The sequence below is a fragment of the Microtus pennsylvanicus genome, chromosome 9 (assembly GCF_037038515.1).
Source record: "Microtus pennsylvanicus isolate mMicPen1 chromosome 9, mMicPen1.hap1, whole genome shotgun sequence".
Lineage (NCBI taxonomy): Eukaryota > Metazoa > Chordata > Mammalia > Rodentia > Cricetidae > Microtus > Microtus pennsylvanicus.
In genome coordinates, this window is record NC_134587.1 from 66,273,270 (window position 1) to 66,297,273 (window position 24,004).

Below are 24,004 nucleotides of genomic sequence, written 5' to 3' on the forward strand. Positions count from 1 at the left end.
AAACACCCATACACATGAAATACTTAAAAAACGATCACACCAATGAGAAAGCTTGCATGCGACCTTTGTGCGTCCCTGATGACTCCTCGAGGTACACTCCTAAGTGGAAGTACCGAACCAAAGAGCCACTGCAGATAAATACATTTACAAGGGGGGCTTTCTGCTCCCAGGCGCCAGACTCAGGCTGTGCTGAAATATAGCATAAGTCATCTTGAGAGCGAGGCACAAAGGAAACCTGCTAACCCTGGCCATGTCCTGAATAAATCACTAAACTCAAAGTCGCACTGCTGTGCTGTGAAGGCAAGGAGAGAAAGCATTAGGTGGCTGTAAACAGCACCCAAGAGCCCGAGCCTGCGCCAGACCAGCTGCTCTGCCTGGGATGCCTCTCCTGGCTCTTCTTTCCGACTTGGGGACTCAAAGGCGGTCACAGTTCTCACTGTGGGGTTTAAATGGGTCACTTCATATAACTGACCAGCAAGGTGCTAGTATATGAACCATGTGCTTCCTGGCTGCACAGCTGTGATGCGGGACTGCCGCTGCGCATACAGCCCAGCCACCCACAATGCCACAGAATCACCGAAGAAAGAATACGAATCTGGATTACCTTATCAGTATCTAGAATATGGCTTCTTGGCTCTGCACTATCAAGAATTTAAGAGAAACAACATAAAGGAAAAATGCAAATATGCAGAGACTGCCTTCTCTACTTAAATTGAGGGCATGAATGCAACCAACTTGAACAGCTAGAACTAAGAAATAACCAGGTGCAGTTCATTAGCTCTTGCTGCAAGGCTGACTGCTGCTCCAGCCTGTCATTTCCACCCCGGCACCCTTATCCACACTAGACTCAAGAATCACCTCGCGAAACAGTTCTCAGGCATGCTGTGATAGCTTCTGTCGTATAGGGCTTCTTACTCCACCCACACCGTTGACAGAGCGGGCCCAAGCATGCTGTCCGTTCACACATACGCTGCACGTGGGCTTTCCAATATATATCTCTTGGAATGGTGTTATCCACAAAGACAACATTCAAGAAAATAAAATGTTGTCATATGATTGCTATTGCAGATATTTTCTAGGCTTTGTGGACCTAATTACCCATAACTTGGGTATTCTAGCAGCTTGAGGACAGACTTTGCTAGTGTTAAGTACAATCTTACACTGGAATTTTTCAAAGAACAAATATATCTAGTTATTTTAAGAAAACCCAATTAGAAACAGCAAGGAATCCTAACAGGTACATTTGAATATCAACAATCAGTAAACACATATAAACTGCCCTTCTCATTGGCCACCGGGGAAGTATAAACCAAAAAGGTACAATCTTCCATCTGCTAAAGTGGTAAACATTTGAAAATGGGCTACAGTGTTAATGTGTGTGAGGTGACAGACAAGCACCATGGTAGAAATATAAGCGGATACCAAATACTTGGAAGGGTAAATTTGTGCTATATTTATTTATTTTTCTGTCTGTCCATCTGTGAACCATCCATGGTATTTCAAGACAGGCTTTCTCTGTGTTCCCTGGCTGTCCTGGACCTCGCTCTGTAGACCAGGCTGGTCTTGAACTCATAGAGATCTACCTGCCTCTGCCTCCTGAGTGCTGGGATTAAGGGGGTGCACCACCACTGCCTGGCTGTGCTACCTATTAAATGTTCAGGCCCTGCAAGTAATTCATAGTCACTTCTAGAGATCTGTAGAACTACACTGTTCAACTCAACAACCACTAACTACAAGTCATCATTTAAACAAAGTAATTAAAATTAAATTTCAAATTTAGTTGTTTAGTTGTCTGTAGTATTAATACTAAAAGTGATATTTAGTTATATGTACCACTCATCAGAGAAATGCAAATCAAAACAATCTGAGATTCCATCTTACACCTGTAAGAATGGCCAAAATCAAAAACACTGATGACTACTTATGCTGGAGAGGTTGTGGGGAAAAGGGAACACTTCTGCATTGCTGGTGGGAATGAAAGCTGGTACAACCCCTTTGGATGTTAGTGTGGCGATTTCTCAGGAAATTAGAAAACAACCTTCCTCAAGACCCAGTAATACCATTTTTGGGTGTATATCCACAAGGACATATGCTCAACTATGGTCATAGCAGCATTGTTTGTCATAGCCAGGACCTGGAAACAACCTAAAATGCCCCTCGGCTGAAGAATGGATAAGGAAAATGTAGTACATTTACACAGTGGAGTACTACACAGCAGAAAAAAAATAATGACAGTTTGAATTTTTCAGGAAAATGGATGGAGCTAGAAAACATCATTTTGAGTGAAGTAGCCCAGACCCAGAAAGACAATTATCACATGTACTCACTCATAGGTGGTTTTTAAACATAAAGCAAAGAAAGCCAGCCTACAAACCACAATCCCAGAGAACTTGGACAACAATGCGGACACTAAGAGAGACTTACATAGATATAATCTACATTGGAAGTAGAAAGTAGAAAAAGACAAGATCTCCTGAGTAAATTGGAAGCATGGGGGACCTTGGGGGAGGATTGAAGAGAGGAGGGGAGAGGCAGGGAAGGGAGCATAGAAAAATGTAGAGCTCAATAAATGTCAATAAAAAATGTATAAAATAAGCCGTGCAGTGGTGGCGCACGCCTTTAATCCCAGCACTCGGGAGGCAGAGGCAGGCGGATCTCTGTGAGTTCGAGACCAGCCTGGTCTACAAGAGCTAGTTCCAGGACAGGCTCCAAAACCACAGAGAAACCCTGTCTCAAAAAACCAAAAAAAAAAAAAAAGTATAAAATAAAGAAGTCATATGTAGCTAGTATACAAATAAACCACATTCATTATTATGGCAATGCTACTATGGAAATATCCAGAGAAAAAGGAATGCCATTCAATGTTGCACTGGCTGTAATACAAAAGCCAATGCAACACAAAACGGGTAAGCATGTCATATTTACAGTAATTCATAAACAAAAAATTAGACCAATGAGTATAATCTGCAATATGCAGTGTTACTGAGGCTATAGGGAAATGAACACACAAACATTGGTAAAAATATAAACAAACAGAAAGAGGGATCACATATTAAATTTAGAAGTAGACTCCCACTTACTGAGAAGATTCAGTAAGTGAAGGTGCCTGATGACCAGAGTTTCATTCCAAGACCCACTTGGTGAAAAGAAAACCAACTCTCACAGTTGTCTCTGACCTCAGCATACACACTGGGGCACACTTGTGCACACATGCATTCACACACACACACAAAGTAAACGTGGTGGTTTGAATGAGAATGGCCCCCATAGGCTCATGTTTGAATACTTGGTCCCTAGTTTGTCGAACTGCTTGGGAAGGATTAGGTGTCACTGGGAGTGGGTGTTGAGACTGCAGATTCCCAATCTGTCTCTCTCTGCCCCCTGCTTGCCAGCTGTGCTCCAGGCTGCTCCTGCCACCACGTCTCTGCTCCATCATCAGGAGTTGCCTTGGTCAAGGTGTTTTGTAATAGCAATAGAGACTAGGGCAGTAAATAAATTTTAAAGTAATTTCTAAAAAGAAAAAATTCATTATAAAAATAGTGTATTCTAAAAGGAGATAAGCACTTTATTAACCTTCTATAAATGGACACCTACGAGATCTCTTAAAATGCTAACATCTGCAGAAATATACATCAAACTGCTAGCAGTACTGAAAAGGAAGGGTTGTAAGGAATGGGAATTTCTACTTTTAGTCTAATTCCAAGCTGTCAACAATTGTTATAACCACCATATATTACTTCTGTATTAGGAGAAAGGGGTTCTGCGCACAGATATCTGTATGCCCTAGAGTGTTAATCTACCCACATCTCTCCTAAACTTCAGACCCAGTACTCAAAAAGCCATTTTCCCCCTGAAGCCCTGGAGGTGTCCCTTTTCCAGTGCAGCCTCCCCATCCATTCCTCTTCCCCCTGCCCATCTCTTCACCCACTATGCCCTCAGCAGCTTCAGGGCACTTTGACAGGATCCAACAGGAAGCCAGTTCCTTGAGAGCTGTGCTTCTCCACAGCAGAACAAAACCACTGCCCCCATCCTTCAGGGGAGGCGTGAGAACTGGAAGTCGAAGGGAGAGGTGAGGGCACTTATGATTTAGACACTCCACTCAAGACTTAGCTCCACTTTCAAAAACAAATCAACCACTACCCATAAATCAGATGAGCAATTCTGTTCCAAATCTGATGGGTTTATTTCACTCTGATGCAAAACCAAAGATTCCACTACAGCAGAGACTGATCTAACAAAAGGTCATGAAAAGTGGAGTGGAACATGCAGGACGTGATGTACAAACTGGGAGTCAGATCGTGTTCTTTAATGTGACACTACGCTGTTGCTGAGAAACAACAATATTTAAATGAACGCTGCAGAACTCAACTGAAATGTGGCACAAACATGACAATCTCCAGGCATGCCTTCAAGGACCTCTCTGAGGATAGATCTGCAATCTCTAGACTTCAGTGTGGGAAGGATTAAAATTCTTTGGAAGAATAAAAAGTTCACACTTTTGAAATTTCACAGAATTTTAAGGCCAAAACATAGTGGGTTCATTTCTCTTCACTTCCGGGGACAAACGATGTTCTACTCAAAACCACATTAAGCTTCCAGTTCAAATCCCAATCCAACCTTGTGACCTCCTGCATTGAAGTTCTTTCCATCTATTAAAGCTGACAGGGTCAACTTGACTCCTAGGGAGAAGAACACACCACATTACTTGCAGTCAGTATGGTTCTCAGACCTAAATTTTCTAGAAATAATGGATCTGAGTCAACAGCATGGCGCAAGCAGCCTAGGCTCTACTACAGGCTGTCCAGTCTGCTGACCTGTGCCGAGCAGAGCATAAGGAACAAAACTATTGTAGTTCAAGATTAAGAATAATGGGGGACAGAGGCTGGAGAGATGGCTCAGTGGTTAAGACCACTGGCTACTGTTCAGTTCCCAGCACCCACATGGCAGCTCACAACTGTCTGTAACTCTAGGATTCAACACCTTCACAGAGACACATACACACAGATAAAACACACACACATACACACACACACACACACACACACACAGCCGAATTCAAAGGCTGGTGGCATAGTCAGAAATGTATAACAGAAGCACTTGCCCCACCGTCCTCTGCATGACTAGCTACCACAGGGGCCTGAGTCAACCCAGTGATTACGTAAGTGCTTCCAGAGACTACTTTTTTTTTCCTTTTGCATTCATTTTCTTCCTGTAACTTTCTACTGTGACCCTCCATTAATGAACTCCTTTTACGTACCTGGTCGGAGGGTCTGCGTATAACCCAGTCCAATTAAACTGGCATTATTTACTTTGGCCTACAATTAAGAGATGAGAACAGAAGCAGTTAGAAAACAACAACACATCCTTTCAATACAAAAACTGCTTCATGCACAAGGTTTCTAAAGGTAAAAGCACCCTGGAGCTAAATCTAGAATTATTAAAACTGAAAAAAAAAAAAGAAAAAGAAATAAAAAGATAAATCTTTTAAGAAGCCTGGCAGAAATTGTGGGTAATATGAGAATGTATGCTTTAAAGTTCTTTTTTGTTTATGTTTTGTTTTTCGAGACAGGGTTTCTCTGTAGCTTTGGAGCCCATCATGGAACTCGCTCTGTAGACCAGGCTAGCCTCAAACTCACAAGAGATTCACCTGCCTCTGCCTCCCGAGTGCTGGGATTAAAGGCTTACACCACCACCACCTGGTTGCTTTAAAGTCCTTAAACAGATTTTCAAGAACATTGTGTTACCAAGCATCTCTATGTACTGAATTTTGTTGTTCCTGTTTTAAGAGAGTCTCACTACATAGCCCTGACTATCCTGGAACTCACTATGTAGACCAGGCTATCTTTGACATCACAGAAGGTCTGCCAGCCTCTCCCAAGTGCTGGGATTAACAGCGTGCAGCATCATGCCTGGCCTGTACTGAATTCTTTGAGATGCCGATCTCCAACCTGACAGTGATTACAGCACGAACTCTGCTGTCCTAACACCAGATCTGAATTAATATTTTGACACTGATGCTTACTGCAACACTGACCTAGTTTCTAGGTAATATCTCTTCACCACACAAAATAGCTATGAGAATTACACAGGATAATACACGGAGCGCCTTATACAGAGCTCAAGTAAGACTACTGAGGCCAAAGTTCTGACAACAGCCAGCCAGCAGGGGAGAATTAGGACTGGAAACCACATTTCCTGCCTTAGATGTACATGAGTGAGGTCACGAGGCCAATATAGAACATGTAAACCGTAAGGGCACCAGAGCAACCCCACAGCACATTCTTACAGAGAGAGAAGTTCTACAATCCAGCTTATATTTAGCAGCGATGCCAAAACGAGTGTTGTTGCTGCCAGCTGTCCATGCCAGGTTTATTGACGTTTCAATCTTCTCGTTAACTTTCTGATAGATAGAGCCTCCAAATTCAGTACCATCATTCCTGTTTTCACAGTGGAAAATAAAAGTCATAAGTTTGAATCATTTGCTGTTAAGACATGGAAACAAAGTATACAACTATCTAAACATAGATTCAACCGTGCAACTTTGAAGTCTAGCAAAATCCTAGGACAAATTGACTATTAAACAAGAAATACAACCAACCTACAAAGTATCTAAAAGCCTAACAAAAGCATTATAGCACCTGATTCGTTTTACTTGACTCTTCTGCATAATATAAATGTCTTAAGACACAAGTTACCTATATTCAAAGGCAGACACCTCAGGTAAGTATACAATTCATAGGTATCTTTCACAGAATGTAGAAACTATAACCATAGTCTCTTTTACAGGCATTAGATCCATAAAGACTGGAAAGAGAGAGGTAAAAATATAGGCCTAAAGAAATACTAGCTTTGGGGGCTGGAGAGATGGCTCGGTGGTTGAGAGCATTGCCTGCTATTCCAAAGGTCCTGGGTTCAATTCCCAGCAGCCGCATGGTGGCTCACAACCATCTGTAAAGAGGTCTGGTGCCCTCTTCTGGCCTTCAGGCATGCACGCAGACAGAATATTGTATATATAATAAATAAATATTAAAAAAAAAAGAAATACTAGCTTTTATTTACTCAACACTCAGAGTGAAAAATACTTTCCACATAATACCCAGGAACACAGTTCCAGACAGAAACCCACAGCTCTTTGAAGCATACCATTGTAGCTGAGGGTTTCTCTCCCGCCCACCCATTCCCGTAGTTACTTACAAATAATCACTCGGAGGCTAATTATTAATTATAATTGTTTGGTCAATGGCTCAGGCTTCTCACTGACTAGCTCTACATATAAATTAACACACTTCTAATAATCTGTGTATCGCCACATACCCCACGGCTTACCAGTATTAATTACTCTGGCATCTTACTTCTCCAGCAGCTGCTGGTGTCTCCCCCACTTGGTCTTTTTGTTTGCTGTCTCTCTGTTTGGATTTCCAGTCTGGCTCTATTCTACCTAGCTATTGGCCAAAACAGCTTCTTTATTAACCAATGGTAATAAAACATATTCACAACAGAGGGGAATCCCACATCATACCATAGTTTCCTAGCAACAATGTTTCAATACCATTATTTATATTAGAGTATCCCATGAAACACACAGTTCATTCCTGCCTATGATCCTAGCACTGGAAGGAGCTCAAGGTCAGCCAAGGCTACACAGTGAGTTCAAGGCTAGGCTGATCTATATGAGTTTCTGTCTCTTCTTCCCCACCCCCCACCCCCGTTTTCCAAGACAGGGTTTCTCTGTAACTTTGAAGCCTATCCAGAAACTATCTCTGTAGACCAGGCTAGCCTCAAACTCACAGAGATCCACCTGTATCTGCCTCCCGAGTGCTGGGATTAAAGGCATGCGCCACCACCACAGGGCAAGATCCTGTCTTAAAACACCAAAAAACTAAATATTTATAAATCAAAGTTCAGGCTGACTCAGCCAACACTGAAATCCAGGATTACTTTGAGAACCCTATTATTTTTGAATGCAATAGAGAGTAACTAGGTTCTGATCAAAGATACATGAAAATCTCCATACAGAATTACCAGAGAAGTTCCAGGACACTCAAATTATTTGGTGATTGTTCTTAAGTGTTCCAAACATCTGCTTCCCCATACAGTCAAAATAAATCAAAAGTAACAGTGAAGTGCATACGTGCTCTCGGCTGTCTCCACGAGGTGTTCCTTTACAGATCTAAAACATCCCAGAATCTGGGGTAAAAGCCGACAGCAGCACAGCACAACGTGCCCCACTCGTGAACCTCGAGCTATCAAACGGTCAGCAGGACTGGTACCCACTTTTACTCACTTTTAACCTTACCACGTCACAACTACCACCTCTCAGAGGAACAGCACTAGCTGTCATTAAAAACGATAATAAACACTCACACATGAGTATGCAGTTGGAAGTCTGCAGCCTTATAACCAAGAGCAAAATTATTCTGCGACAGTTTGGATTTGGCCGTGTCAAAACTCATCTGATAACCAGCAAGCCAACCTTCAAAGGCCAACACAGCCCAGCCATAGACGGTCGGTCCAGAAAAATCTATATCAACATTACTGCCGAAACTAAAACAATCTCGTCTAAATGAGGCCTTTAATTTCCCGCTCTTCTTTCTGTAAAAAACAAACAATACAATGAGAATGTAAGTCTACTATTTCCAGTAATTTGTGAAGTAAGACCCTCTCCAAAGGGAAATACTGTTTTGGTAGATGACATAATACATTGAAAACTGTTTCAAATGACTTAGCTCTACAAATATAACTCTGTTAGGATTGAACTTTATATCAACAGTTATGGGGGTACACATCTTTAATACTGGCACCTGGAAGTAGAGGCAGGTGGATCTCTGTAAGTTCCAGGACAGCCAGGGCTACACAAAGAAACTCTGCTCAAAAAAAAGGGTGTGTGTGTGTGTGAAGAAATGTATGTCATTATATATTCTTCACCATGAGTTGAAATAATAAAAATATTTTATGATTAATAATCTCACAAAGACATTAACAAATCACCAGATAATTAACAGATATGAAAATTGTTTTAAAGTCCTGCTGCACATCAGGGTCACTACACATGAAGTTCTATATATTTCAAAAACAATGCAAGAGTTTTAAATTTGCTTTCAATACAAAGAAATGATAGACGTTTGATGAGATACACTTATCTTATTTGATTACACAATGTATACACATATTCAAACACTACATATTACCCCACAGATATTCATAATTTTGTCAAAAAACACAAAGTCCATATGTAATAAGATATTGTACTGCCAAATTAATAATCTAGATATACAAATATATATAAATTTACATATATATAAATATACACCGAGATACATGAGAAACAAATATCCTTATTTTCAAGTGCTACAAAAGTAACATCAAAACACATTATTAACCTATTAGTAGAAATACATTTTTGTTGTTTGTTTTAGACAAGGTCTCAATAAGTAGCCCTGGTTAGCCTGAAACTTTCAGAGATCCACCTGCCTTTCTCCCGAATGCTGGGATTAAAAGTGTGTACCAACACACCCAGCAGAAATATACTTTTAATAGCAATGCTGACTATTCAGAATTAGTTCTGAATAACCTGTGTCTATTAGTTCCAAATAGTCCTACAAGGCTTTTGAGAGAATATTTGTTCTAAAAATAATTAAAGCGTGAGACAGGAAGAGCAGTTCCATTGCTAGTCTAAGAACAAATTCCTCTTTGCACTGCTCTAGTGTCTCTGTCTTCAGAGAGCAGAAACTAGGCTGAGCAGATAAATGACTCAAAGGGAAAACAGACTAAGCCCAGAGGACTTTCAGGACTTCTAAGACAGAGCACAACCACTGCTCTGGTCCCTGACACAGCAGAGTACACTCTTGCCACACCCATTAGTCATTAGAGTAGATACAATTGTGCTCTCGGCCCTTCTAACTCCTAAGCTAGGTGTGCCTGTTGAAAATGTTTTACTGGCAAGGTTATGCTGCCCTGAGGAGCTCTTCTTTTAAAGACATGCTAATATTCTAGCATTGCTAGAACAAGTTCCCAGTTTCTCCCTGACCCTACACTTCCCGTTTTACATTTCCAAAGCTAAAGTTCTAGACCTTCAAAAAGAAATCAGAAAAAAAAATAGTTTGAATAATTACCCTGTGTTTGGTACAAATATGGTATCAAGAGTCAGTTTCAACCCTTCCGCCAACTGTAAAACAAAAATTTGTCAATTAACAATTAATTTTCTATTCTTTAACTCAAAAAAGCCAATTCTAAAGCTTCCTCCCACTTTCTCTTTAATAATGAAGTCATTAAAGAAAGCCAGATAGTAAATTATATATTACCTCCCCTATCCTTTCTTTCTTTCTTTTTTCCAAGACAGGGTTTCTCTGTGTAGCCCTGGCTGTCCCGGAACTCCCTCTATAGACCAGGTTAGCCTTGAACTCAAGAGACCCCCTGCCCCTCGCCACCCACAATGCTAGCATTAAAGGCGTGCACTGCCACTCACCTAGCTTTCCCGTCCCCTTAGCTCCCTCCCCTCCTCCTAGTTCTCTATCAAATATGAATTAAGCTGGTTATGGTGGCGTGTCCCTGTAGTCCAAGCTCCTCGGGAGACTGAGGCAGAAAACCTTAAGCTCCAGTCTGTAACTAGCCTGAGTGATAGAATGAATGAGGACCCCATGGCAAACATTTTAAAAAGGTGCCAGCACCTTTACTCCCAGCACTTGGGAGGAACAGGCAGGTGGATCTCTGTGAGCTCGAGGCACACAGTAAGTTCCAAGACAGCCAAGGCTTGAAAACCAAAAAACCAAAAACAAAAATTTAAAAAGATATAATCCTAATACATTAAATAATATAAATTATTGTAAAAAAATTACTCCAATGTAATAAAATAATCTTGATACTCTCTTGAAATAACTATAAGATAACCTGACACTTAACAAAACCAACTTCTTCAGCTGTACCTCTTTCTGTGTGTCAATACGCCCAGCCGTGCCTTGGACACTCAGCTGGGCCTGGAGGGCAGGCAGGAAAATCAGGAGTTCAAGGTCAATTTCAGCTACAAAGTTTGAGGCTGGCCTGGACTACAGGCAATCCATTCTCCAAAAGAAAAACACAGTGCCCTCTACACAGTAGGAACCTAGCAAAACCAGCTAATTGCCTTTCTCCTGGGAAACATTGAAACAATTTAGAAACATTTTTGTGCATATATTTTGCAAAGACTACAAAAGTAAACCAAATTACCAAAGAGAGTCCCACTGCTCCCTAGAGGACTGACTGTGTGACACAATTAGCTAATCAGAACAAAGGGGCAGTGTGGACTTTTCAAATGTGAAGACAAGCCAAGAAAATAAATAAACAGAGAAAATGTGGTAGAAGACTGAAAATCCCACCCAGATTATATTTGGAGTTTATCGATTTATTAACGATTTATGTTATTATTCTTAACTATGTGTACTCATGTGGGCTTGTGGGGGAGTACACACATGGTGAAGGTGCTCGTGGGCCAGAGGTTTTAGATCCCCTGGAGCTGGAGGTCTGGGAACTGAACTCAGGTCCTCTGTGAGAGCAGGAGGTACTCTTGACGGCTAAGCCATCTCCCCAGCCCCAGCTCTGCTCATTATTTGATGTGAAAGAGATATTAAACCTACAAATGACGTCTACTGCTTTCCTTACCTTATTCTCCCAGGAGATTTCTGTCCCCAGGGTATTGTCTGTATTCCACTTTTGGGTGAAGGTGAGTCCGTAGTCACAGATCTTGTACTTGGTCTCTAGGTTGCCTGATGCTTTCCCTGTATCAGTATAAGCATGACCTGAAGTAGAAAATTCCTGGTAAACAAGACAAAATAATTATTTTAAGATGATATCAATAAATAGAAATCATTCATTTCAGAAAACAGTGTTGCGTGCATCAGAAACCAATATAATTTACTGTTCACCACAACCCTACCCTTCAACAATGTACATCCTGCTTTCTTTTTGTCTCTAACCAGGTTAAGACTTTCCATTATTCCTCCCTTCTTATTGGTATTTATTATTCCATACACTCTTTTTTAGTGATCATATTAAATTGGTAACTTTAAAAGAACAATATCTCTGCTGGAAATAAATGCCTTATTAAAAAGGCAAAAATACTTAACTTTCAAAAATTTTACTTTCATAGCCTAAGATGACTATCAATTCTCTGTAATACTTGTTTGTCAAACAGTAAATTTATAGGTGTTTAAGAATTTATAAACACTATTTCGCACACTTTTTTTTTATAGTCAGCACTTTAGTTTAGGAGGTGGAGGTACAGGGGGTGCAGGGATGGAGAGGGTGGGAGTGTAGTGGGATGGAGGTGGGGGTGGGGAAAGGAGCTGGAAACGGAACCCAAGGCCCTGCCCACATCTCTATTGCTGAATTATACCCTCAACCTATTGCTTTATTTAAGATTTAATTTTACTTATGTGTATCTATGAGTGCCTACATCTATGTATGTGTACTATGCGTATGTGGACGGAGTCATTGGAACTAGAGTTACTGGCAGTTGCGAATAGCATGTGGCTACCAGGAACCAAACCTGGTCCTCTGCAAGGACAGCAAGTACTGTAGCTGCTGAGCCACCTCTCCAGTCCCAACCACTGTTTTCTAAAAATGTATTTTTATGGTCTTGTGAAGTAGCTTAATGGTAAAGTGCTTGCCTAGTGTGCTCAAGGCCCTGGGTTCCATTCCAGCACTGCAAAAGAAAAAATACATTTAAAATAAACTTGATCATTTTCAACATATACTGACATAGCATTAAAGTACATTTACAATGTTGTGAAACATGAATGCTTCAGCCATAAAACTGTATCTGTAAAATCTTCACCACAAACTCTTTCAAACAACATCAAAATTATCTACCCATTTTCACAGTAAAATAGAATTTAAAATGCCTCTTTCCTCCTCCTCCACCTGGCCTACCCTCTAAAGTACAAAATAATCACTATGAATGCTGTAAATATATCCTCCTCTCAACTAAAGTGTCCTTTCCATATTAGTAAACAATTAGGAAAAAACCTTCTTCTAGAGGGAAGCAAACGGTCAACAGCTGTCACTGACAATCCATGACTATCAAGAAAGAAACTTTCTGCCTGCCCCTGCTGCTTTCAAGGGCACTTCTAAAATCTGGTCAATAGCAACAAAAGGCTGCCCCTTCCTCCCTTTTCACACTGTCTGCGACCTGAGTCCTCCCTTTAGCCTTAACTAGAGATCGATGCAGAAAAAACCACTGGGAAGCTATGGTGTTTATTAATACTACATAGAAAGCTTCCAAGATGAAAACTATGTTGTCCACTTAGGGCAAAACAATACAGCATGAGCCATGTTTAACAGCTCAGGTTAATTCCTTAATATGAAAACTGTTGCTCTTAATAATAAATCTACCTGTCTCATTTGTACTTTTTATATTTACTTTTCAAAAGTGACAAATAGAGCAAATGTAAATATTTTGGTGTTATCCCACATGTCTTCCTTCCACCTCTTAGTCCGAAGCTCTACTGAGAATCTGGGGTACCAGAAACACAAATTCAAAGGTAAAGTGACAACTGTTCTCAGCTGAAGTCCAGATGTGGGTCTAATTGGAGAGTTCAGTCAAATTAGGATAAAATCCATCTACAGTATGGAAATGGCATCTTCAGCTAAGCATCCAATGCTAGTAAGCAACACAGAGAAAGGTCACTGTAGAACAGAGCCCGGGAAATGCACACAGAGGATCAAAGTGACCCTAAATGCGAGAAGCAGCCACAAGACAAGCATGCAAGGGTTTCCTCCTCACCATCTGACGCACACCGTCACCGCAGCAGCATGAAAGAGAGAGAAAGGCACAATCGTAACATCTGAAAATTCTAAACCGTGTACAGTTTTCCTATTTCACATACAAAGCCTCCTTAGCAAGGCAGGTCATACATACATTCATTCATTCACCTGGCCAAGGAACCCAGGGAAAAGAGTAACAGGACAAACCCCAGCTGTGCAGAGTAAAATGCAAAATGCCACACGAATTGCACAAACCTTTCATCCTTCTAATTAAACAACTATATTCATAAATAAAACGTGCATGGGTTTGAATAGTAAGCACCAGCTAACGATGTAGCCTGTAAAAATAAATCAGAGAATAAGGTGAATTAAACATTCACCTGGGTGACAGTCAGTGTTGTAGTGCTGTCTAGCATGCTCAAGGCCCTGGGTAACCAGCACCGGGAAAAAGAGAAGGAAGAAAAGATAAACAGCTAACCCACTAGCCTCAGTGGCACAGGCCTACCATCTGTTACCTAGAAGGCTGAGGAAGAGGACTCAAAGTTCAAGGCCTGTCTGGGATACAGGTGTGTTCAGGGCCAACACTGGCTACTCAGTAAGGACCCTGATCAAAATAAAAAAAGTAAACTAGGGGTAGGGGTCTGGGGATGTAATTCATTCATAGAGTACTTTCCTTGCTTGAGGCCCTAGGTTCCATATGCAGTACCAGAGAGAAAAAAAGTTCATCTGTTTGCTGAGATTTACTGGATGTCTGGTTAATGATGCTTTGAAAAATATGTCAACATCTTGACTTGTAATAAAAAAAATTGGAAGAGAATCAGTTAAAAACCACAAAACAGGCAGGGCGGGCAGTGAGGTAGGCGGATCTCTGTGAGTTCAAGGCCAGCCTGGTCTACAGAGCTAGTGTCAGGATAGACTCCAAAGCTACAACCAAAAAAAAAAAAAAAAAAAAAAGCCAACCAATAAGGGCCGAAGGGCTGCTCTTCCAACAGACTAGAGTTCGATTCTCAGCGAACCACAAAATGACTCAGAACTGTCTTTAACTCCAGTTCCAAGGGATCTGACATCCTCTTCTGGCTTCCTTGGGCACTAGGCAAATATGTGGTGCACAAACATATGTGCAGGCAAAATGCCCATACACATAAAATCCCTTTTAAAAACATAAAATAATTTTGTACATACACACATATAAAATAAATTATAGCCTATATTTTGCACAAGTCAATAATGAGAAGACAGATTAAAATGAATTTATTTGTAAAAAAGCAATAAAACTTGTATGACCTGTTGGTTTCAGTATTCATACATATTCATGAAAGTATAAATATAAGTCAAAAATACACTCTGTTTCACCTAAGGGTAGATGCCTGAAGGAAAAAAAAAAACAAAAACCCTGCCAAATTCAACCTAATTGTCCACAGGCTTCACAGGCTCAGCGAGACCAGAGAAGGGCAAGCTGCAGGGTGGACAGCTGTGTCAAGAGGGTGCTGCTTTACAGAACAGTAAACAGACACTGCAAAATCAGCTATTAGAGACATCTTATGTACTCACCACTCCACTACAAGACTTGGTTCTCAGATCTATTTTGACCATGCCAAACCCTAGGAACATTAAAAGACAAAATAATATACAAAATTTAACTTTTGCTCAGTTTTTCAACTTAAAAAATATGAAAGTTATACATTATACATATGGAAAATATAAGGTATTCTCATCAGATAAGAATTTAAAAAGAAACTAAATTATAATAAAAGAAGTAGAATTCTAAATGTCCTAAAAATGAATAAACTCATACCTTTAAAATGTATAAAAGCATAAAATAAGTATGTATAAAAATGAATAAACTCATCCCTTTTTAAAAATGCACTATTTTCAAAACTAAAATTACTCAAAAATCGATGCTGTTGTGTGTGTACATGCATGTGCACATGTATATCTATGTTTGTGTATGCGTGTGTGTTTATGCAAGGTAAAAATATAATGAACATTAGTAAGAAAAAAATCAATATGTATAGCACAGAAGTATTAAAAATTTAAAACCTAAAATATTTTCTACTTGTAAAAAGGATCATATATTGTTATGAAAGAAATAAAAACATGGCATCTGCATTCTCATTAAAAATTCGTGTATCAGCAGGGCGGTGGTGGCGCACGCCTTTAATCCCAGCACTTGGGAGGCAGAGGCAGGAGGATCTCTGTGAGTTCGAGATCAGCCTCGTCTACAAGAGCTAGTTCCAGAACAGGCTCCAAAACCACAGAGAAACCCTGTCTCGAAAAACAAAAAACAAAACAAAAAAAAATTGATGTATTAGCCGGGCGGTGGTGGCGCACGCCTTTAATCCCAGCACTCGGGAGGCAGAGGCAGGCGGATCTCTGTGAGTTCGAGTCCAGCCTGGTCTACAAAGGGAGTTCCAGGACAGGCTCCAAAGCTACAGAGAAACCCTGTCTCGAAAAAAAGGAAAAAAAAAAAGAAAAAAATTGGTGTATTAAAAAAACATTATATGGGCTGGGAATGGTGGCACACACCTTTAATCCCAGCAGTCAAGAAGCAGAGGCAAGTGGATCTCTGTGCATTCCAGGCCAGCCTGGTCTACACAGCAAGTTCCAAGCCAGCCAGGGCTATGAGTGAGACCCTATCACAAGGAAAAAAACAAACAAACAAACAAACCATTATACAAAGAGGCCATAAACACTTTCATCATACACAGAACTAGTGAAATAAGGCATAAATATTATAAGTAGATGCTACTTTATATTACAGATGCATGGGTGTATGTATAATAACTGCTCTTAATGTTTGTAAAGGAGTCTAAAGAATAAAAGAGGCTATTACTAGCTCTTAATATTTGTGATGTGGATTAATGGTCACTTACCCTTATTTTACTAACAGAGTGCCTTATACACTTTGCCAACTGAGCTAGTCCCTAGCCTACAAAGCAAAACTTTTAAGGATCTGTAAAAACATGCAACTAAATCCTCAGAATTCATCACTAACCCTGACCCAACATAAAAATTTACCATTGCATACTTACCATACCCTTTGTTAAAGACATCCTTGGCAGCCTTCCCTAGGTCACAGTAAGTTGGTGTGTTACACATATCTTAAAAATAAAGACAGAAGAGTAATCATTTAGTACACTCACTCCAACTCTCCACTCTTTCATCCTGAGAAGATGTTTTCCCTTCCTTCGCCATCACAAGCACTAAAACTAATATAACCAAAATTCAAAGAAAGTATTCTGTTCCTTAAACTAGAAAATAAGAGTTTCCTTATGAGATCCAGAGTGTCTTTTTAATTCTATCTCAAAGAAAACAAAGTTCTTGCCAGGCAGTGGTGGTACATGCCTTTAATCCCAGCACTTGGGATTCTCAGCACTCCGAAGGCAGAGGCAGATGGATCTCTGTGAGTTCGAGGCCAGCCTGATCTACAAAGCTAGTTCCAGGACAGCCAGAAAAAGCAAAAAGAAAAAAGGAAAAAAGAAAGAAAGAAAAGAAGAGAGAAAAGAAAGGAGGAAAGAAAGCAAAGTTCTGTTTTGTCTTTCATGTGTGTGTATTTGTGTGGTAGGTATGCATTATTGCAGGCACACGTGCATGTGTCTTATTCCTCAGGTGTCATTCATGATTTTTTTTTTCTGAAGCTGAGGACCGAACCCAGGGCCTTGCGCTTGCTAGGCAAGCGCTCTACCACTGAGCTAAATCCCCAACCCCCATTCATGATTTTTTTGAGACAGGGTCTATCACTGGTCTGTAACTGAGCTAGGCAGAGCCCAAGGTCCTTCTGCCCGTCTCTACCTTCCCAAGGCTGGGTTACAAGTACACACTACTATGCTCAGCCTTTTCAAATGGGTTTTAGAAATCAAACTCAGATTCTCCTGATTGTGTAGTTCACCAACTGAGCTAGTGCACAGATCATAAAGAGAAAGTTTTAAGGAAATATAAAAACATTTGGTTAAATTCTCAGGATTGAGGTGTGAGGATCTAGGTTCAATCCCAATTCCACACCCCAAAGGGGGGAAGTATACAGATGCATGCCTGTACTCTCCACCCAGCTGTTGAAACAGAACAGTACAAGCTCAATAACAGTCTAAGAAACTCATGGAAACTTTGTCTCCAAAACGTGGTGGGGGGGGGGCCTTAGAAACCTTCATTCAAGGTTTTAATATTTTGCTACTCTAAAATTCAAATGGCTCAAGCTTCCAACCCCAGTTACTTAGGAGGATGAAGCAGGAGTTTAGGCCCATCCTGGACCACAGAACAAGTTCAAGGCTGGCAACTTAGTGAGACTCTGACTCAAAGATAAGAATAAAAAATTAAAGGGAGAACTGGGAACGTCAGTAAAAGTAGAACATTTGCCTAGCACAGAAGGGCCCAGGTTCAATCCCTGTACTACAGCCACACGAAAAAGGCTTCACTGGGACTGAAGACACAACACTGCTCAACAGTTAAGAACACTAGTTGCTCTTCCAAAGACCAGAGGTTCAATTCACAGCATTCACATGGAGTCTGACATCATCTTTAACTTCAGTTCCAAGGGATATGGCACCCTTTTCTGGCTTCTACAGGCATTGCACACATGTGGTACACAGGCCTGCGTGCATGCAAAACATCCATACAAACAAAATCATAAAAAGTCAAAAGGTCAAAGGAATTTCTTAAATGCTTTGAAGCTGGGTGTGGTGGTAATGCCTTTAATATCAGCTCTCAGGAGAGAAGTGGTGAGTTCAAGGCCACCCTTGACTACTAGAGGGTTACAGTCCTATAAGAGCAACTAGTGAAACCCTGTCTCAAAACAAAATTTAAACATAAAATAAAAAGGCTTCGAGAGACTGAACCAGGTGTCTCAACAAGGACTTCAAAACCAAAGTCAGTATGGGCTACAAGATCCTATCTCAAAAATACAAACAAAGAAAAACACCTAAAAGACTGGAGTGGTGGCTCAGCAGTTACCAGCACAAATCAGATAGCCCATAACCCCAATTCCAGCTCTAGGGAACCCAACATTCTGGTCTCTGCAAGCCATCTGCACACATGTGACATAAATACATACAAATACACACTATAAATAAAAATATTTTTAAGCCTACTAAATTAAATACACTCAAAAAATTGAAACTAAAACAAATGATTTTTAAATTTAAAGGTAGATCATTCATTTTTATTGTTACGCTTGTTATTTCCAGAGTCGAGATATAAAGTCCTTTTTGACCTCTTATGGTGGCATACACCAACCGGTAAGATTTGCTGAAGGTGGAGGCAAGAAGATCACAAATTCCTTATTGGATACATGATTTACAAAAACGCTTTTTTTCCCTTTTCTGTGGGTTTCCTTCCTTGATATTGACCTTTGAAAAGCACAAATTCTTATTTTTTTCTTGAAAAAAAAGTATACATTTTGATGATGTCCCCATTTCTCTGTTTTTATCTTTTATTATTTTTACTTTTGATATCCCATTTAAGACACTGTCACCTAATCTAAACTCAGGAAAATTTACCCTTGTTTTCTTCTAGAGTTTTAATGTTTTAACTCTAATATTTGTTGCTCTAATATTTGTTGCATCTTGAATTAAGTTTGTTTATAGTGTAAGGTAAGGGCTTAGTGTCATTCTTTTGTATGGTGGCTAGCTCTTTATATTTTAGCTATAATTCTTTAGGTTTCTCTGCTGTTCTTGTTTTTAGTGTTTTTTGTTTAGTGTTGCTCAATTGTTTACAATGGACGCTGTAACTTAGTAGAAATTGCTGTAAATTTCTTTTAACTGTAACAATACCTAGAAATTTTCCCACCTTTGTAGCTCCATTCTTTCTGTCTATTTATATTATTATATTGCTATGTCTGTGTGTTCAAATATGATAAATCATTGTTTTATTTTTTCTATTAAAAAAATAAATAAATTAAATACACTCTTCCATAATATGGTCTTTTCCAAAGATTTTTTTAAATGTTATAATTTTGCCACTACCTAGAAACAGAATAGAATTCATCTGTGGTAACCTGTTTACCAGTCATAGGTGTGAACTTTGAAATTACAACCTTTGAAAATCCAAGGCACTTTGGCTTTGTACCTTGGCTCTCATTATTCACCCAGCTTTTGCAAAAAGCCAATAAGATCCACAAAACAAAATCTTAGTGAATATAACCTCCCTCAGACCTCTGCATAGCAGACTCCTGAAGCAGTTTCTGTCGTCTTCCTGTTAAAGACTCAGAAGCCCAATCTAAACAATTTGGAACTACCTCAAACAATCCCATTAGCAGGATTTTATGATACCAGAAAATTCCAGAGTATCAGTTCCAGGCATGTTCTACCTGGGGGACACACGCAGCCAAGGACAGCAATGAACGTGCCCACTACCGACAAAAGAATAAACATTACCATGAGATGTGGAGCTGGTGAGATGGGGTGAAGGCAGTAACTGGCAAGACTCATGACCTGACTTCTGAACCTCACACCCACAATGGTGGAAGCAGACAATGCCCACAAGGTCCTCTGACCTCCACAATCAGACAGTGGTGTGCATACATCTTGAAATTGAAATTTATGTCCTGGCAATGCTGAAGCATGCATGGATAGCCCATATATGGTGGTTGTTGAACTTGTCCATATTGGGTTTCATGGTGTAAGCTGATGAGGACGACTGACCAGGTCTCTTCCTCAAACAACCATGTGGTCTCTTTCTCAAGCAACCATGTGGTTGCTGGGAATTGAACTCAGGACCTTTGGCAGGGCAGGCAGTGCTCTTAACTCTGAGCCATCTCTCCAGCCCATTTTCATGCACACATCTACACATACACAAATACACTAGCTCTCTAATTCAGGCGGGTAAGATGGTTCAACAAGTAAAGGTACCAAACCTAATAACCTGATTCTGATGCCAGAACACACATGGTGGATAGAACCAACTCCCCCAAGTCATCCCCTGACCATCACACATGGGCAGGGGCAAAAGCATGAAGAAGAGCACACACATACACCCCATATATAAAATAAAACATTAGCTGGGCATGGTGACACACGACTTGAACCCCAGTACTCGGAAGGCAGAGGCAGACACAGTCTATAAGCATAAGCCTGAAGCAAGGCAGGGGTTGCTACACACTGAGACCCTGTATCCTTGCTTTTGATTTGTTTGTAAATTGATTGCCTGGATCTTGAGCATGACCTTTATAGATGACAAAGTTATTGAGCATGAATTTTATAGGTGAAGCTGTGTCACAATGCCAGCAGGTTGAACACACCTGCAAATTACAATCACTATGCCTGAACTATGGACATGCCACAAATACTTTAAATAGCCTATGTATTTACACTAAGTCCAACTCTTAATCTGAATTTCTGTTAGGCTTTTACGATAGCTGAACAGGGCCTTAGTTTATAGCCCAGGCTGGAATTATAGTTGTGTGCCACCATATTCAGCATGACTAATTGCCTAACTGGGAATGCATTTAAAAATTGTACCTGTCAAACACACTATGATTTAAAGTTAAGAGGAAAGAACACACCGAAACATCATATATAATGTCATGGCAGAAAAAAGGGCTCGGTTGGCAAAGTGTGTGTCACACAAACTTGAGGTACTGAGCATGAATCCCCAGGACCCATACAGCATTGGAGTAGGGACAAGGCAGAGACAGAAGAAACCCTGGAGCCGGCTGGTTAACCAGCCCAGCCAAATGGATGAGTTCAGAGAAAAGACCATTCCTCAAAAAATAAGAGAGCAATTAAGGAAGATACCCAACCAATGTTAACCACTGGCCTCCATATGCACATACGTGTGCACACAAACATGTACTTACACCACACAAACAAGTCCACACACACCTTAAAAAATGACAAAGAGAAAAGGGGTGGCATATGGGTAAAGCAATTGTCTTACACAGAAAAGGTCACGGGTTCTATCGGAGGCACCAACCAAAAGAAAAGTCAAAGAGTCAAGGCAAATGAGTAGTGTTGTTCTGTATCAATCTATAATAAAACTGTGCTCTATGTTGCAGGGTTTAGAGTCCACTAACAGGGCAATTTTACAATGCCGGTAGTGATGTAAATTGTTTGCCATTATTCTGGGAAAGCGGTATAGAAATGCAGGTCTTAGATATTCAGACAGAAATGTTTAAAGTTCATTATGCCGACTGGGAAGAAAATACACTAAAATGGTCAAAATGTGTGTTAATTACAAGCTTTGAGCATTCTGATCGCCTGTTTCTCAACATCATCACTTTGCAAAAGTCAAGTGGCTAACTGAACTCGTTTATGCCCAAACTGTCCTTTATTCAGGCCCACAATTCTGATTGGCAATGCACTGCTGGTATGATCAAGCAAAAATCGAGAAAACACAGAGACTCCATATTACTCGAAAGTAAAGCCACAGCCTCCCATTTCTATCCGCTCTACAAAACAGCTATGCACCATGCCCCGAGGCTGCACTGGACCCCGAGAGGAAAACAAAAGGCACCAACTAGATACTACAGCTTCTCTTTTGTTCCTTGTTTCTCCTTTCTAAGATGCATGAAGAGCATCCTCACTTCGGCCCTCAGGAGTGCGAGCCGCGTCTGACAGATGCTGGACAGGTCAGAGAGGGAGGTGAAGGAGGGCAAGGTGGGGTGTAGCTTTGGGGTACCAGGGCTCGTCTTCTCTAGAAACCGCCCTCCTTCCAGCCCTGACCCCGGGCAGATCGCCAGTGCGCACGCAGGGCGCAGCGGAAGGTCGCGGCCCAGGGAGGCGACTCCCGCCCTCAGGCGGCCAGCAAGGTTCGGGCAGCCGGAGTCTCCCCGCCTCGCCTAGCGTCGCCTCGCCTCGCCTCGCCTCGCCTCGCCCTGGACCGGCGGCCCACGGCTTCTCCTCGGCGGCCTCGGCTAGTCAGACCCGCCGACCCTCCGTCCACCCGGCCAGCGGCAGCGGCCGCCTCACCTCCAACCCGAGGGTGGGCCCCGTCCCGTCCCGCTCCACCAAGGCAACGCTGAAGGTCTTCTCACACCAACGCCGTCCGCGCCTGCGCGACCTCGCTCCCCGCCGCGCCTGCGCGTCCGTCGCCCCAGAATCGCGCGGACGCGCGCGCGGTGCCGCGCCTCCAGCCCGGCGCGCAGGGGGTTGCGGGGGACGCGTCCGCCAACTGTCCGGCTTGGCGTGCGCGTGCGCGAGAGGCTCTCCCCCGCCCCCCCAGCAGGCGGGTGACCGGCGGGGGTTGAGGAAAAGGACAAAAAGCTAGGAGGACCCCATCCGTGCCCGGAGGCGGGGGTTCTCGCGAGAACGTGCCGTAGCCCTGGTTACTGTTGCCTTGCGTCTGCAGACACGTGCGGCCGGCTGGAATGTCACTCCCGGGCCTGGCCGTCCTCCAGTGGGTGACTTGCAGATCTCTAACGGGGACATCAGCCCAGGTCGCCTGTCACTGTCGAGTGTGCCTCCGCGTCTTCTCAGTTGCTGATCTCTAATGGAGACATCAGCCCAGGTCGACTGTCATTGTCGAGTGTGCCTCCGCGTCTTCTCAGCTGTAAGGATGGGAAAACATAGGCCCCAGGGGATCAGCGACTGGAAGATTGAGAAGCCCGCGAGTTAATCCGAAGGGAGAGGAAATGGAGGAGAGAGAGGTCATCTTGAGAAGAGAACCCAAGACATCAATGAAGGAGAAATTACACAAGCAGGAAACCACCACTTTGGAGACACACACCATAATTACAATGGATTCCTTAGAATATGGTTAAGGATGTGCCTATGGTTTCTAAGACTCCATGGATTACTTACTGAAGTGGAAGAGACCTTCATAGCAAGAAAATCGCCTTAACCAAGTGATTAAAGCTAACGTCACTGTGAATGATAGATTGTCTTCTTGTGTCCTGTGGTTCACAAAATTCTTGACAAAAGGTGTAATTTGTCTCTATTAGTGAGGAAGCAAATCAAAAATTAAGGGACATTCTGCAAATCAAATACATTCTCTTAGGAAAGTCAGTGTCATGAAAGACAAAGAAAAGGCTAGTAGACTGTTCTAGATTTAAGAAGAAAAAGGAAAGATTTAATGCTAACCGTTTTTGTGATTTTTAAGTTGGACAGTGGATAAGACGAAATAGGTGTTGAGGAACTCTACCAAAGCAACTGGGGAGAATTGAGGATAGACTACCTAGTACTGCAGCAATATAAAATCTGAGGGTAAAATGCCTCGGTTGTGTGGACGTGGCCTTTTTGGAGATATTTGTTGACATGTGTCTGCCACTAACTTTTTACTTGAAAATGTTATTTTTCATACAGTATATTCTGGTCATGGTTTTCCCACCCCCAACTCC

General features: G+C 41.5%; 1 protein-coding gene across 1 annotated transcript; it reads right to left on the reverse strand.

Annotated features, from left to right (window-relative positions):
• Positions 1-4,159: 4,159 nt before the first annotated feature.
• On the reverse strand, positions 4,160-22,777 carry Vdac3 (voltage dependent anion channel 3). Its single transcript, XM_075986321.1, has 9 exons — positions 22,638-22,777; positions 16,770-16,838; positions 15,289-15,338; positions 11,635-11,787; positions 10,113-10,165; positions 8,365-8,592; positions 6,287-6,437; positions 5,258-5,315; positions 4,160-4,679 (listed from the first exon to the last, which is right to left on the reverse strand). Exons 2-9 carry the CDS (start codon positions 16,834-16,836, stop codon positions 4,588-4,590), a joined length of 852 nt encoding a protein of 283 aa, XP_075842436.1. The 5' UTR covers positions 16,837-16,838; positions 22,638-22,777; the 3' UTR covers positions 4,160-4,587.
• Between the last annotated feature and the right edge of the window lie 1,227 nt (positions 22,778-24,004).